Source organism: Pecten maximus, chromosome 13 (genome assembly GCF_902652985.1).
Source record: "Pecten maximus chromosome 13, xPecMax1.1, whole genome shotgun sequence".
NCBI classification, from domain to species: domain Eukaryota; kingdom Metazoa; phylum Mollusca; class Bivalvia; order Pectinida; family Pectinidae; genus Pecten; species Pecten maximus.
In genome coordinates, this window is record NC_047027.1 from 12,804,706 (window position 1) to 12,821,337 (window position 16,632).

Here is a 16,632-nt window from a genome sequence, read left to right on the forward strand (position 1 = left end):
TAGCTGTCATGTCAAAGTTCTTACAGGGCCGAAAAATAACAACACTTTGTTGCCTCTCCTTCCTTAACAACCTCACCAATGTCCAGCTCAATGGCACCAGTGTAACTGAAGAAGAAGTTTAAAATGTATTTTTCAAGATGGCTGCCATGGCGGCCATCTTGGATTTCTGACCGACCTGAAAAATAACAACACTTGGTCAAGACCATCTCGGGATCATTGCTGGTAAGTTACAGCTGAATCCCACTGATGGAATTTGAGAAGTTTGAAATATGTGTTGTTAAGGAAGAACCATGATTGCGCAATCATGTTACAAAATGGCCGCCGTGGCTGCCATGTCAAAGTTTTTAAGAAGCCGAAATATAACAACACTTTATTGGCTCTCTTTCCTTAACATCCTGACCAATTTCCAGCTCAATGGCATGAGTGGAAGAAGTTTTAAATGTGTTTTTCAAGATGGTTGCCATGGCGGCCATCTTGGATTTCTGACCGACCTGAAAAATAACAACACTTCCTCGGAACCATCCCAGCATCATTTCAAGCAAGTGTCAGCTCAATCTGACCAGTGGAACTTGAGAACAAGTTTCAAATGTGTTTTCAAAATGGCGGCTGTGGTGGCCATCTTGGATTTCAGACTGACCCAAAAAATAACAACACTTGGTCAGGACCATACCAGCATCATTTCAGGCAAGTTTCAGCTCAATCCCACTGGTGGAACTTGAGAAGAAGTTTGAAATGTGAAAAGTTTCAGGCACGGCGGACGGCGCACGACGACGGACGAAACATGATGACTATAGGTCATCCTGACCCTTCGGGTCAGATGACCTTAAAAGAAAATTTGCTCAACATTTCGGTAATGTTTCGACCGGATTGTTATACCATATACATGTAGTTTCTATGTGAAATATTTGGGTTAATATATCACAGGTGATTTGGCATGAGTACCTCGTCATTTTTAGAAAGTGGTATAATTGGCTTTTTTTTTTTATAATACGTTGTTATGGTTAATGAGCAAATTCGGGCATTTGTCTTATTCCGGAAGTTCTGCAAAGGACGATAGGAAAATGAGCACTGTTCATTATCTTATTTCTCCTATAAGTCCATAAAATGAGGTAAAGCATTCTTAATTCCAATAAATAGTTACATTATTTTAATGAATGATATCAAAATATGATATTTCCGTGAACTTCTTTACATTACCATTTTGACGGAACGAGTGCAAGGGGAGATAACTCGTAAGACTAAGTGACTCAGTATGGGAAGTGACCTGCATTCAATATAACAGTAAAATTCAAACAAACAATCTAAATGTAGTACCAAAATATAGACGTCTAGAAATGCATAATAAAACATCATATCCATATATTTTGACTAAAACATCGGCATAAAAAGATATTCCCACACAATACCGATCGACGTAAAGTAAAAATATTAGCTAATAACTTATAATCTACATAAAGAAGACTTATTTACCCAATTTAAACTCTGAATTTACCTGCAAAGGACGAAATAAGAATGAGAATGGAAGATTCTACCCGCATCCTAGCATCATCATCCCTGAACCGAGAGTTATCTCGCTTGACATGAAAACTATCGTCATTCCCAGATGAAGTCATTATCAGACCCCTTTGTGGAGGCTCTAAGGTCCCCTCTCGGTCTATTCATTAATGTACAATCATGTCAATCTAATTAAAATCGAGATGGTCATTCTCGCTACGTTACATAAACCGTAGTGAGAATGACCATCTAGATTTTAATTAGATTGCAATCATGTGAATTTGTCATTGCTCTAGCAGTTTCATTCCTTAAGTGATTTGGATCAAACTTCAGACACTTGTTTAGTTTGGTTTGGTTTATTTTGTTTAACGTCCTATTAACAGCTAAGGTCATTTAAGGACGGCCTCCCGTTCAAGAGAATAAACCAAACCAAACCAAACTACATTTCGTACTTAGTTATAACATTATGTATCTTATTCCACAAAAGTCTTAGGACATCTCATTTCTATAATCTGCCTTATTGACTTGTGTAATTCTAGTTCTGAGGAAGAAGCCAAAGCAAAGAATGTGTCATATCGAAGATGGATTGTGCTGACATCGGGGTTTTTCGTTATCTTTCTGTGCCATGGTTTTGCCTTCCATTTGTCCGTCCTCTTTCCTGAACTCCTCCGTACATTTGGGAGGAGTAAAGCAGAGACGGCTTTGGTTCAATCAATCACGGCAGGACTGCTTTTTGTAGCAGGTATGTTTACTACAACGATGACCAAACACATTTGTCCTTACTAGAGCGAACATATCCCATGATGCTATTTCATCAATTGATAAAATTATAAATATCCTTAGACTATTGATAGTATCGTTTGGTCGTGTTTAATGTTTTATACCGATGTCGATGTCGTTGTTGATCGAGGGTTGAGGGAGGTTTTACCAGATTTTGGAATCACTTGGTAGGACAAGAAAGATGCCATCTTCTCTGAAACCTGGGTACACTCAACTTACAAACTAACCTTGACAGATCCATCACTAAACCCAGATTGGCAGTGGCGTCATATCATCGACGATTCAATGGCTGTTTTTTTTATACAACTTCCAACCTTTTCATTGATGTTATCGAGGCACCTGTTAGCATAGTAACAGTCTCTCTCAATTTGAGTACCCATAAATATTAGAACATCAATACGAAACGCAAAGGATAGGGTGGGGCTGACAAAATATAGGCGCGCCTTAACGTTCAGAACACCTTAACTCTGCGTGTAAAAATTCTTATCAAGAAGGGCCAAGTCACAATTTGTCTAAATGCGACTGCGGATAAAATCATGTGGACTTACCAAATATCACTGCCATCTGGCTACATCAGTCAGCACTTCAATGATAATTGTAACTTAACGATATCTGGATATATCGGCACTCTTAGGACATCGTAGGATGTCAGATTCACTCATGGCACAGGAATTGTGTGAAGTACAATGGTTTGATACAGCATTACAGCTCTGACACCATTAATCAATGATGTTTATTTTGAACGTCCATTTAAATCATGAAATAACTGTGATATTAATTGCTGTTTTAGTAAGATTAACAATTATGTCTTAACAGTAACAGTGATACTTAGTTCATCTTTATGTGTTTGCTGTGATGCTACCATGTCTCTACCATGACTTTTACTAACAGAGGACGCTGTAGATGATTAGCTTTGCTCAACAGGTTTTATATCCGCAATTATAAAAGTTTATTATTATTATAATCCGATTATGAATTCTTATTTCCAATGTCTTACTACTGGACGGCGAGCCATGATGTATGTGTGAATCAACGTAAATCTATCATGTAGCATTCTTGTTAGAAAATTGAATCAGCAGGTGCATGAACATTTAATATCGGGGAACGTTGCGGCTGGTAGGGCGTAAGAATTGTACCTGCTGCCCCCATTGCATGATCGTAAGAGGCGACTAAATTTGGGATCTTCTCTTTTCTCTTCTTTCTTGATAACTTTCTTCTTCCTAATGTCTCCCTTGACAATGCCTCACTTTTTGCCTTTAGTTGAGCGTTCGCCGCTGTGAGGAAGGTTTTGGGTTCTGTCCCCTAGCCGAGACATACCAGAGTCTTTAAAAATGGTAGTTGCTACTCCTGCTTATCGCTCAGCATATTTGGAGTGGGACGACTGGTTGGCCCGTTGTCAGTATAATGTGACCGGGTGGGGTGTGCTGCTGGGTGTCTTCGGCAGTATGCTTCAGTGAGATAGCACTTTAAATCGGCAAAAGTTCCGGCCTATCACAAGGAGACTTAATACGAACATACCGCAGCCTTCCAAAGTTCACATACGCACTCACCACACTCATACATGTCGCACGTACGGGAGGCCGTCCTTAAATGACCTTAGATGTTAATAGGACGTTAAACAAAGTAAACCAAACGTTGCGGCTATTTTGAAAGTGGCAATGTCAGTATTGTGGGTTTATATGTGAAATATTCCCTGTGTACTAAAATAATAAGTATAAACATTGTATTTCGGTCACTTTCTATGCAAAACAAATGTTCCTCTATGCTCATTTCTTTTTTTATAATTACATAGCAACATTGTAAATCATTGCTGTGAGGAAGGTTTTGGGTTCTGTCCCCTAGCCGAGACATACCAGAGTCTTTAAAATTGGTAGTTGCTGCTCCTGCTTTGCGCTCAGCATATTTGGAGTGGGACGACTGGTTAGGCCCGTTGTCAGTATAATGTGACCGGGTGGGATGTGCTGCTGGATGTCTTTGGCAGTATGCTTCAGTGAGATAGCACTATAAATCGGCAAAAGTTCCGGCCTATCACAAGGAGACTTAACACGAACATACCGCAGCCTCCCAAAACACACATACACACTCACAACACGCATACATGTCGCACGCATGGGAGGCCGTCCTTAAATGACCTTAGATGTTAATAGGACGTTAAACAAAATAAACCAAACCAAACCTTTGCACAAAAGTCCTAATTACCTTTTTTGGCACTTTATTGTTTACTGTTTTGGGATGTTTTAAAGCACATTAGCACGAATGTTCTGCAATAGGAAGTTGCATTTTGACCTTCAGAAAAATTTACTTAAGTAAAAAGAGCATGTTTTTACTAAAAATCCATAATATTTTATCTCGTGTTCCTAATCCATTAAACAAGAGGCCCACGGGGCCTGTATCGCTCACCTGGTTGTGATTTGACCAAATGTCAAAATAGTGCTCATGTTCAATTCGTTTTATTTGTCAACCTCAAACAATGCTTTATATGCTTAAAGTATGGGGATCCCAACTGCTTTAAAAAAAATAACAAAGTCCAGACTCTCTAAGTTTGCAACATGCATTCATAACTCTATGACTAGTAGCATTTTAAAGGAATTACATTTATTTCCCCTATGGGGCCCCAGAACTTTGGCCAAAGTCATCATTAAATGCAAAATCTGTTTCACTTTCCCCAAGGATGTTTCTGACCAAATTGGGTTCAAATCCATTCATAACTTTCATAATTTCCCCTATTGGGCCCCACTCCTTTGGCCCCTCGGGGGTCAGAGTCACCATTTATGCAAAATCTGCTCCCCTTCCCCAAGGATGTTTCCGACTAAATTGGGATCAAATCCATTCATAACGTAAGACTAGTAGCGATTTTAAGGATTTACCTCTATTCCTCTATTGGGCCCCACCCCTTTGGCCCCTGCAGGTAGGGCGTAAGAATTGTACCTGGTGTCCCCATTGCATGATCGTAAGAGGCGACTAAATTTGGGATCTTATCTTTTCCCTTCTTTCTGAACAACTTTCTTCTTCCTAATGTCTCCCTTGACAATGCCTCACTTTTGGCCTTTAGTTGAGCCGAGACATACCAGAGTCTTTAAAAATGGTACTTGCTGCTCCTGCTTAGCGCTCTGCTGGGGTGTGCTGCTGGGTGTCTTCGGCAGTATGCTTCAGTCGGGTAGCAATATAAATCGGCAAAAGTTCCGGCCTATCACAAGGGGATTTAACACGAACATACCGCAGCCTCCCAAAACACATATACGCACTCGCGGCACTCGCCACACGCATGCATGTCGCACGCACGGGAGGCCGTCCTTAAATGACCTTAGCTTTTAATAAGACGTTAAACAAAATAAACCAAACCAAACCAAAGTCATGATGTTAAACGTCCATATCATGTTTACACAGGAACACCGTGGGGGAAGTCTGTGTCCAGGTACGGAGCAAGAATTACCGGGATAACTGGAAGTCTGTTGGTCACACTTGGTCTGGTCTTTTCTTTCTTTGCTAAAGGCATCCCTGATCTGATTGTAACGCTCGGTGTAGTTTCAGGTAAGTAACGTAGATCTAAATGATTAATATGTTCGTAAAAATATATTATTCGAGAAATATGGATTTATTCCTCTTAATTTCAACTAGCCCTGCTGATACAGCAAACACTTTGTTCTCAACAGCTTTGTTATCTACCCGCGTAGTAACGTAGGAACCTGTAGGCTTCTTTCACCATTAGCTCTCATAAAGCCTTCTTCATAAGGGTTTTCTCCAAAGTTAATTCTATTTCAGTTATCTCATTTTTAGCCCATGGTGATGGTGGGCTATTCAAATCGCCCTGCGTCCGTGGTCCGTCCGTCCCTCCGTCCGTAAACAATTTTTGTTAACGCTATTTCTCAGAAAGTGCTGAAGGGACCTTTCTCAAATTTCATATGTAGGTTCCCCTCGGTGCCTAGTTATGCATATGGCATTTTGAGACTAATCGGAAAACAACATGGCCGACAGGCAGCCATCTTAGATTTTGACAATTGAAACTTGTTATCACTATTTCTAAGAAAGTGCTGAAGGGATCTTTCTCCGATTTCATATGTGTTTGTTTATGTTTTACGGCCCATCGACAACTAGGGTCATTTAGGGCCAAACAATATACTAACATGTTTTATTTTTAAAATTAAAATCAGATAAAATTTGTCATTTTTAAAAGCATCCGTATTGTACATTTAAATCATTATGATAAAAAAGTTTGTTAAAAATGGTAAAATATGTATATGTACGAATAGATTATGTGAACTTTGTTATATAAATAGAACGTCAAAGACAGTAACGTAAAAGACATCAAAGTCTATAAAATAGATCGATTTCTTTCAAGTAGCTAAATATTGTTTTCGAATCCACGGAACTGAAAAGGGTTTTCATATCCGGGACTCGAAAGTATTTATCACGAATGTGCTTGAAATCGGATAATTCTATTAAAAAATGCTCCACTGTGAATTGAGCTTCACATGCATAACACACCGGTGGATGCTCTCGTTTCAAAAGGAACGAATGAGTAGGATATGTGTGCCCGGTACGGAGCCGAGATAGGACTACACTTTCATATGTAGGTTTCCCTCGGTGCCTAGTTATGCATATTGCATTTTGAGACCAATCGGAAAACAACATGGCCGACAGGCAGCCATCTTGGATTTTGACAGTTGAAGTTTGTTATCGCTATTTTTCAGAAAGTACTGAAGGGATATTTCTCAAACTTTTTTGTAAGTTCCCCTTGGTCTGTAGTTCTGTATATTGCATCTTGGGACCAATAGGAAAACAACATGGCCGACAGGCAGCCATCTTTGATTTTGACAATTGAAGTTTGTTATCGCTATTTATCAGAAATTGCTGAAAGGATCTTTCTGAAATTTCATTTGTAGGTTGCCCTCTGTGCCTAGTTATGCATATTGGATTTTGAGACCAGTCAGAAAATAACCTGGCCGGCAGGCAGCCATCTTGTATTTTGACAATTGAAGTTTGTTATCGCTATTTTACAGAAGGTACTGAAGGGATCTTTCTCAAATTTCATATGTAGGTTCCCCTTGGTCCCTGGTGTTGCATTTTGGGACCAATCCGAAAACAACATGGTCGACATACAGCCAGTATCGCTTAAATCTTAAATTTTATATATAGGTTCCCCTTGTTTGAAAAGTACTAGAGGGCTGTTTCTGAATTTACACAGATTAGTAAGACTTAGAGGAAGGGAAACGTAGAGAAAAGATCAATCTGACATGGAACCTATAAAGATCATTCAATGGTGGGCGCCAAGATCCCTCTGGGATATCTTGTTTCTATGAGGTCTCTGTACTCGCTTTTTCAAAGAACTCTTTACTCCCTCCACGGGATATCCCCTTTCCCTAGTCTGGAAAGTCTCCGTTGATGATTTGATTTAAACATATTTTATTTGTCAAAACACAAATAGGATTAGACACAAGTATAAAACTTATAATCCGTTTTTCCCGTGAATGCTTTCGTACTATTCTCACTTAATATATTTTACACTTATTGTTAATAATTTCCATTCTGTCACGTGCACTGCGAATATAATTAGAAATGGACGTAAGACCAGTAGCCCTTGTGTGCTTCCAAACACGGTGTCCTTAGCAGTAGCCTATGCATCAGTGAGATAGCGCTATTGAGTAAGCGCAAGTACCCAGATACCACAAGTAGGCAAACACGAATATAAAACAAGTATTCGGCACACGCATGTATTTCGCACACAGGAAATGACCAAAATTGTTGATAGGACGTTTGGTTTGGTTTACTTTGTTTAACGTCATATTAAAAGCTAAGGTCATTTAAGGACGGCCTCCCGTGCGTGCGACATGCATGCGTGTGGTGAGTGGATATGTGTGGTTTTGGAGGCTGCGGTATGTTCGTGTTAAGTCTCCTTGTGATAGGCCGGAACTTTTGCCGATTTATAGTGCTACCTCACTGCAGAATACTGCCGAAGACACCAAGCAGGACACCCCACCCGGTCACATTATACTGACAACGGGCCAACCAGTCGTCCAACTCCTTGTATGTTGAGCGCTAAGCAGGAGCAGTAACTACCATTTTTAAAGACTCTGGTATTTCTCGACCAGGGACAGAACCCAAAGCCTTCCTCACGAGGGCGAACGCTCAACTAAAGGCCAAAAGTGAGGCAGTGTCAAGGGAGACGTTAGGAAGAAGAAAGTTGTTAAGAAAGAAGAGAAAAGATAAGATCCCAAATTTTCAATGGGGGCAGCAGGTACGATTCTTACGCCCTACCTGCAGGGACTGATAGGACGTAAAAGTGCAAACCAACTAAACCTGTATTATGTTGGGTGTTTTTTGTCTAGTAGGGTTTAACCTCTGTTTTACCTAACCTTTTCTAGGAACCACAATTTATACAATATTGATAAAATCGCTAATCACAAAGGAGGACACGTTTTGACTGGAGCCTTACGACACTCTTCGATGTGGCATTGATGAATTGCGTGTCATCATCAAATGTCCACCTGAATCACGATCAAGGCCGGTTAGGGCAAGAATGAATTAGTGTTTTGCTTCGTCATTTATGTTTCCATGTTGCGTTTGCCTCAATTTCAATTGTGACTTTACTCGGATTGATACTTTTCAGGAAAATCAAAAAATCAATATTTATTTGTTTATATATTGACTTCGTTCTTAATATATTTTGAGTTTGAACTACGGTTTCGTTATCATACGGTATTCGGTGATGTTTGTTTGCATGCATATTAATCATATCTGAACAAATTACATCATTGTTGGTTCGGAGGCGAAACGCGTGAATTTGTTATCGTGATTGTACTGTGGCTTATACAATAATTCATGTATATATATATATCTTCATATTAATTTAAGTGGTTATTTATTTTGAAATAATGCTCCACATTTCAAAGCTTCTTATTCTTATCAATGAAATTTCATTTAAAACAGGAATTGGCTTCTCTGCGACTTTTATATCCGCATCAACAAGTATCGGAGAATACTTTGAAGGGAAATCTAAATTAACGGCTTTGGCTTTCCTTACATTTGGATCAGGATGTGGTGGAGTGATAATCCCATTTATGATGAAAACGCTCATAGACGAGTATGGCTGGAGAGGCTGTTTACTCATAACAGGAGGACTTATGGCAAACATGGTGTGTTTCTTTGCTGTTTGCAAGCCAGTATCGGTTGGTATTTCACATATTAAAGCAAATGACTTTGACGAGAACTCCAAGCAGAACAATTTTACTGCTTCGCTTAAATCACTGGTCGCCAATAAGGTTTATATCGTACACGTAATAGCAATGTGCTGCACAATTCCGGTTATCAACTCTTCATTGACGTTCATGATCGATTTCTTGATGACGAAAGGATTTGACTCGGAGACTCAAGTTATACTGTATATCTGTTTAAATGTAGGGGTTGCGTTTGGTGGAGTGTTACCAGGACTGCTTAAAAAGTACATACCTCACACCAGCGTCCTTTTTATTCCCGCATTTTTCACGCTCGTTGGAACAACAGTATATTCTTTCCTTCCTAGTGCAGAAACGTATACCCATCATGTGGTCCTCCTAGTCACTCTTGGGGTGGCATTAGGTGTCAGTGTCACCACAGTGACAATGACGACAATGAAACTCGTTGGACTACATGACTACACTGTTGGACTAGGAATCTTGATGACGCTCCTTGGTATCAGTAACAGTATTGCCGGGCCAATTGCAGGTAAAAACGACTTGATCGGATGCGTTAAACTCTTATATTCAGATAGTTCTTTAAAGATATTCTCTTTAATTACTGTTTGTTCGATAAATAGCATATCTAATGGCATTCTTACAAACCTATAAATCACTTTTCTGGTGCAATATTACAGACGTTATTTATTTGGTTATTGATATCATATTTTACATTGTAACCATTTTATTGTTCTAACAAGTGTGTATAAGATCTTAAAGGAGCAATTTGGCAGGTCGTACATATTTTATAAATAACAGTGTTTGAATATTGAGCTTTTTCATGCCAATTTATTTCAGCAGGTAAGCTACGCATGCGCGAAACAAGTGTCCAACAGTATGACCCTTAATACAGATGTTCAGTGATTGGTTATTTTATGTTTTCATATATTTGTTATTATTTTATATTGTAGGTTTGTTCGCAGATCTGACTGAATCCTACACTCAGCCATTCCACGGATTTTCCATAGGCCTTGGCGTGGCATCTTGTCTGTTTGTGTTTGCTGGTATACTTAAACGGAGGACAAGGACAACACATCACTGCGATAATGAACTCAATATCACTCCGGCTGTGATATCAAATATCTCCTCTGAAACGAGGACGACCGATTTCAATATTCATCACACTGCGTTCATTTAGGGAATAAAGCTCATGAGGCATGAATATCTATCATCAGCGTTATAAATAACCAAGTGTGATTCAATTATTAAATAAAGAGTCCAGCTCAACCTTTGTGACCTTTTTTATAAATCAAATTGTCCACATGATTTAACAGAAAACTGCATTAAGAATACACTTCACACACCTGTCTTATTACAAAGGATCAGAATGACCTATAGCCAGGTGCTTCATTCGTCGTCGTGCGCCGTCTGCGTTAAATTTTATCTTTTACTTCCAAAATGCTACTCCTCCCTAACCTCAAAGCTGATTACTGCCAAAGGAGCAGGGGCAATAAGGGTCAATTTTGGCCTATCCACTGAAAATTAGGTTATTGGTAATTCAAAAAGACGTATTTTTTTCAATTCATGCAAAAACAGACAGCGAGGCAGACATTCAAAACGAGGCTCTGATTTCTGATAAAATGGTCCTAAAACAAACCTAGCCTTCAACATTAACGATACGTATTTTACATATTAGTATTTATCCATTTCATTCAACCACAGTAGGTGATAGTTTTCTCCATTCTCTTGATATTTGGTGATTTCATGAGTCGAGTTGATGAAAAGATGTAATGGTAACCATGGAAACGGACACCATATTGCTATTTTTATTAAAATACATTAAATGCAATCTAATTAAAATATAGATGGTCATTCTCACTACGTTACATGTTCATGTAATGTAGTGAGAATAACCATCTAGATTTTAATTAGATTGCATTAAATGTTATCTTTTAGGACAAAGCACATCTATTTGTCATATACTGATATACAGTATATATATGTGTGTGTATAATCATAAAGCCCCAGGCAAATTACACCTTTGTGCTACATCAGCAATAACAATGCATGTACAGCATAATACGTAGTGGACTTACATTACCACAATGGTACAACAGGTGTTTTTCAATAACTTAGAGATATCCGAACTTTTGGTTGCACAAACATAAATAATGGTTTCCACCGCGACATTTTTGTCCCCCAGACGGCGCTGCTGCACTAGGGGGTATCACTCTCCTGTAAAGGAGGCGCGATCTTGTCTCTGTGATGTAGCCGCCGGTCCCTTTTACTATCGCATAGGCTTATAGGAGCCTAATCCTAGTCTAGATGGTGAAGTACCGCTGTGTACCCGAGTGTACTGGAAGCGGGGGACATAAATTCCCCCGTGATTCTAGTCTGCTGCGCAAGTGGAGGGTGGCAATAAAGAGAACCGACTTTAGAACGAAAGGGCTTTGGTCACCGTCAACGGAAGACGTTGTGTGCAAAGCACACTTTCAACAAAGTGATTACAAGGAAACCTTATTAGGTATGAAAAACGGCAATCATTCGATTTTCTTATTTTCTATTTCTGCAGCGAACAGTTCAGTCTCTATACGGTAGGACTAAATTAAATTGAGCTTGAGTTGTTTAGAAGTCCCAACTCCACGTACATACGATATCTTGACTTGGAACGAATATTCAATTCATATCCTATACTGAACACTGCAGTACAGTTTTGGTAAAACATCATGATTATGTAATAGTAAGATCTATGTTATTGAAATAAAACTGAACCCATTTAGACAGCTGATATCGCATCATTGTTCGTTTACACTGTCGTTTACACTGTCGTGACAAGAAGGTCCTAAATTCGTGGATCCTTCAGAAGGCCAAGCCAGATAAATATTGTTATCGCAGTAATAACTCAATTTTGAGCATGTTTTTACTGACAGAAACTATTTATAATTTACAAATAATGTGTCTTATGACTGTTCAGATAACATTATGACTGTCAAGTCATAATAAGGTTAACAAACAACTCAAGCTTAATATAATAAAAAAAACTGTTTGCGAATTGTAGAATTGAATAACCATATCCTGTAAGAATTAATACAGGAAATTGCTATACTTCTTTACTCGGAAAACACAAACAAATTTTGGATCTAGTTCCTGGCTTGCTGAATCTTGAAAGGATACAATACAAAGAGAAAAGATATGATACGAATACTTGATTTATTAATGTACTACCTATGTATACATGTATGGCACAGTCCAGAGTTCATGATGGCATGTACATGATAAGTAGTACTTTCACAATATATGATTTTTTTTAATACAGATAAACAAATCTGAACACAACTAATGGGTATACCAGTATAACATTACTATATATATAGATTGTTCATGAGGGCTTACATAATTAAATAAAAGCTATCCAACATAAAAGACATGCATGATATCCCCTCCTATATAAAATTCAATTAAAGACCCAGTGTGGCAATGAAGTAAAGTAAAGATACAGTTTTTGATAAACTAACATTAAACTGTTGTTGTTCTATGATTTATTTGTTATATTTGTTCGTGTTGCTTTGTGGTTTTTCTTCTTTTGTTTCCAGTGATACAGCAACATCATCAGAGAGAAGAGGTAGGTTAATCTACTATTGAATCAAGTATATAAAAGGTGAAAAAAATTGTCTAGCAGGTATGTTCAGGAGTTGAAATGAACATAAAATTTAGGAAGTGGTTGCAATAGATGGATGAGAATTTAGAACTAATCTGTGATGTTGCTGAAAAGTATACATGTATCAACACAACAAATACTGTAACCATTTGTCTGGCAACAGTGGATAAGTCACTGCTTTTATAGAAATAGTATATACTGGTAATTAAGAAGTCCAGATTTCAACTTCGCATTCCAGAAACTTATTGTGAAAAAAAAGTGTTACTACAATGTATATTTCTTTTGTAAAGTATGCAACTTTTTCAAAAGTAAATGTGGTAGCAAATCTGATTCAAGTGAAAATAATGCAAAGCAAATTATTTTCTGTTGGGGAAATGCAAAGAGTATGCGCATTCTCTAACTAAGATAATTGTACATATCAACACTTAATTCTAAACGAAGGCACGAGTTGGCATATTATAGGACGATGAAAAATTATTTACATATATGTATATGTATTTCTATTTGACATATGGGACGTATTGACGGGAAAATAGTGTGATAGCATACACTGATACTATTTCAGGAGAACGTGGCCGTCTTAAGGATGAAGTTGTGCCTTCAGTGTTCCCTTTTAGGCCTACATCTGTAGCAAGTCCAAGGGAAAAGCGACAACAAAAGAGGGTTGAGAACAGCAATTCCCCTGGTAACGGCACCATTTTGGACAGTTTAATGGGTGATGTACAGCAGGAGGTGGAACTGCCACCTGGAAATATTGATGGCATTATTGAAATTCCTGGTGACGACACTGTCACAGAAACATTTACTAGCACAGGGGCTCAATGCAACATAATTGGTGATTGTCGCATTCGGAACTACTCTAACAATCCAAAAGGTGTCCAGTATTGGACTGGCTTTGCTAACTATCATCATTTCATGTTTGTCTTTAATTGCCTTGATCCTGCTGCTAGATATCTAAATTACAAATGTACATCCCTCTCAGCAGAAGATCAGTTCTTTTTGACAATGATCAAACTACGTCAAGGCTCTGATGATTTTGAGCTTTCTGAGAAGTGTAGTGTTAGTGAGACAACTGTTTCCAAAGTAGTTATCACTTGGATCAACTTTTTGTACTTTCAACTAAAAGAGCTACCTATATGGCCTACTAGGGATACTGTTACAGAACACATGGCCATAGATTTTAGGAAAAAATTCAAAAGCACTGGAGTTATCCTTGATGCTACAGAGGTTCCTATCCAGAAACCTTCCCATGTACAGGCCCAGAGTTTGTCTTGGTCCAGTTACAAACATAGAAACACTGTCAAAACAATGATTGGCTGTACACCTCATGGTGCAGTTTCCTATGTAAGTCAATCATATGGGGGTTCAGCAAGTGATCGCCAGATAATGGAAAACTCTGAACTGTTAGATCCACAGAGAAACTTCTTTGAAAGGGGTGACAGTATTATGGCAGATAGGGGAATCATGGTTCAGGATTTGTTTGCTACTCATGATGTTCATGTTAACACCCCATCAATGTTGAAGGGGAAAACACAGTTAGAACCAGAGGAAGTGGTAAGAGATAGAAGAATAGCTTCTAAAAGAATTCACATTGAAAGAATTATTGGACTTGCTAAAAGATACAAAATTATAGGAACACCACTGCCAGCTAGCAAACTCAAACTTGCATCAAGAATTATATAAATTTGTTTTTCACTTCTAAGTTTCAGAGCACCCTTGGTAGACAAAAATGCATAGCTATAGCTGATACATATTTCTTCTTCCTTGACATAAACTACTGTCCATTTTCCAAAAAATATTGAAAAGGGCAATGTTCAGAAACCCCTAAGCACACCACTCATCCGATTTAAATAGACACTAGATTAGGGCAAACCAGTTGGCATTAAATACCATGAGGAGATATTTATGAAACTTACTTGAGCTAAGACAGTATATATTATTTTTAGAATCTAGGAGATCTTATCAACAATCATGATACATTATATAATGTTCATTATGATGAGATACATCTCATTGTTTGGCAATGTCGCTTTGGGAATTATATTTGTAAATGCATACTTTTGCTTGAAAAAGTGAGGTAAAATATTTCTAAAAGTGTAATCTAGTACATATTTTTAAGTATCAAGATACCTTAATCAAGGAAATATATACATGTATATGTAGTCTTGATATAGAGCTATGTGTCTGATATAATCATCACATTTCGGAAATTGTCAGTTTTCTTTTACATATGGGATGCAATGTAAGACCTGAAGTGTTTCACATAAAATAGGTGTAGTTTGGGTAATAGACTGAATTTACAGTACTCTGCATCAAATGCTATCTTCTGAACAAACATGTCTACAAAAGTAAAACCAACAAAATAGCAGTACTTCCTTTTAGAAAGCAGCATCTGTCCTTGAATTTGGTCATAATACTGGTCATAATGCATGTTTAAACAAATATGTTTGTTGTCATCATATTGAAGGAATGGAAACATCTTCCCAGGCAAGATAGGTGATGTGCGACCTGCATATGGACACTTAATTTCCAGGATGCCATCTTCATCTATAATTCCATCTGGTGAAGCACCAAGATATGGGTATTGTGTGTCCACAAAAAGTCCTGCCCTTTTCACCTTTAACATCATGGTGTTTTCAAACTTCATTACTGCCTTCTTTTTATAGTTTTTACCATGTTCCGTTGCTTTCGTATGAAGTACGCTAGATGAGAGAAGACTCTCGCACAGTTTTCCATATTCCTTCCACATGTTGCATGTGTAATATCTCTAAACCTAGATGCGGTCACTCTCCACTTTCTCTCTTCGACCCATTCTTGCATTTGGCTTGACATTTAGTGCTAGTCTCCAAATCTAAAGCATCTTCTTCAGTAACCTGCAATAGCAATTACATATACCCGGTATATATAGGTTTTTAACTATATCTATGTATATAAATTCTCATTTCTGTGAACTACAAAGTGGGTCATAATCATTAAAACAGACTTTAATAATGATATCATTCCCCTGTACCTCATGATCTTTGTCAGAAGGTGTTACGACATTATGACAATGTTAGAAATCTTTTACCAATTTAACTGATTTGCTCTTGAAAGTAGATCACAATAAACTTAATAACATAATCCCAGCATGCTACTGGCCAAATAGTATGACGCTGTACCTCTTCGATATCAAAAAATTGAAAGATAATAGTTGTACATGAGATGGATGCCAGATGCTGCATGTGTCTATACTTTTTTCTTTACTGTATGAAATCTCGCTCATTTTGAAATAATAAATGATTTTGAGAGATTTGGTAGCATTAAATTTGTCCCAAATGTCAGCAGCTATTAAAACTATATGTATAATTAAAAGCTAATTAGTACATTTGATTAATTGAATTGTAGTGAATATAGGACTGTTTTGATAGCATCACTGGACACTAACTTGAAGCATACCATGTGCATGCTAAGTTAAATGGATGTATACATTTTCTCAAGCCAAAACAGTAGTTGATACATACCTTTGTTGCTTTGTCTACTAAGTACTCTGTGAAGGGAAGTGGTAGATAG

General features: G+C 37.9%; 2 protein-coding genes across 2 annotated transcripts; both read left to right on the forward strand.

Annotated features, from left to right (window-relative positions):
- The first annotated feature begins 1,104 nt into the window (after positions 1-1,104).
- LOC117340446 (monocarboxylate transporter 12-like) lies at positions 1,105-10,712 on the forward strand. Its single transcript, XM_033902206.1, has 5 exons — positions 1,105-1,109; positions 2,034-2,236; positions 5,662-5,805; positions 9,202-9,975; positions 10,397-10,712. Exons 1-5 carry the CDS (start codon positions 1,105-1,107, stop codon positions 10,621-10,623), a joined length of 1,353 nt encoding a protein of 450 aa, XP_033758097.1. The 3' UTR covers positions 10,624-10,712.
- Positions 10,713-11,750: 1,038 nt separating this feature from the next.
- Positions 11,751-14,766, forward strand: LOC117340447. The gene is made up of 2 exons (XM_033902207.1): positions 11,751-11,949; positions 13,649-14,766. The coding sequence occupies exons 1-2, from the start codon at positions 11,751-11,753 to the stop codon at positions 14,764-14,766; spliced, it is 1,317 nt and encodes a 438-aa protein (XP_033758098.1).
- Positions 14,767-16,632: the final 1,866 nt, after the last annotated feature.

Bases quoted from the DNA above. Each gene is read 5' to 3' on its own strand.
- LOC117340446 (XM_033902206.1), top strand. The intron at 5,806-9,201 runs GTAAGTAACGTA...CATTTAAAACAG, and splicing joins AACGCTCGGTGTAGTTTCAG to GAATTGGCTTCTCTGCGACT. The intron at 9,976-10,396 runs GTAAAAACGACT...TTTATATTGTAG, and splicing joins TATTGCCGGGCCAATTGCAG to GTTTGTTCGCAGATCTGACT.
- LOC117340447 (XM_033902207.1), top strand. From the start codon at position 11,751: ATGGTGAAGTACCGCTGTGTACCCGAGTGTACTGGAAGCGGGGGACAT. The intron at 11,950-13,648 runs GTATGAAAAACG...ATACTATTTCAG, and splicing joins TTACAAGGAAACCTTATTAG to GAGAACGTGGCCGTCTTAAG.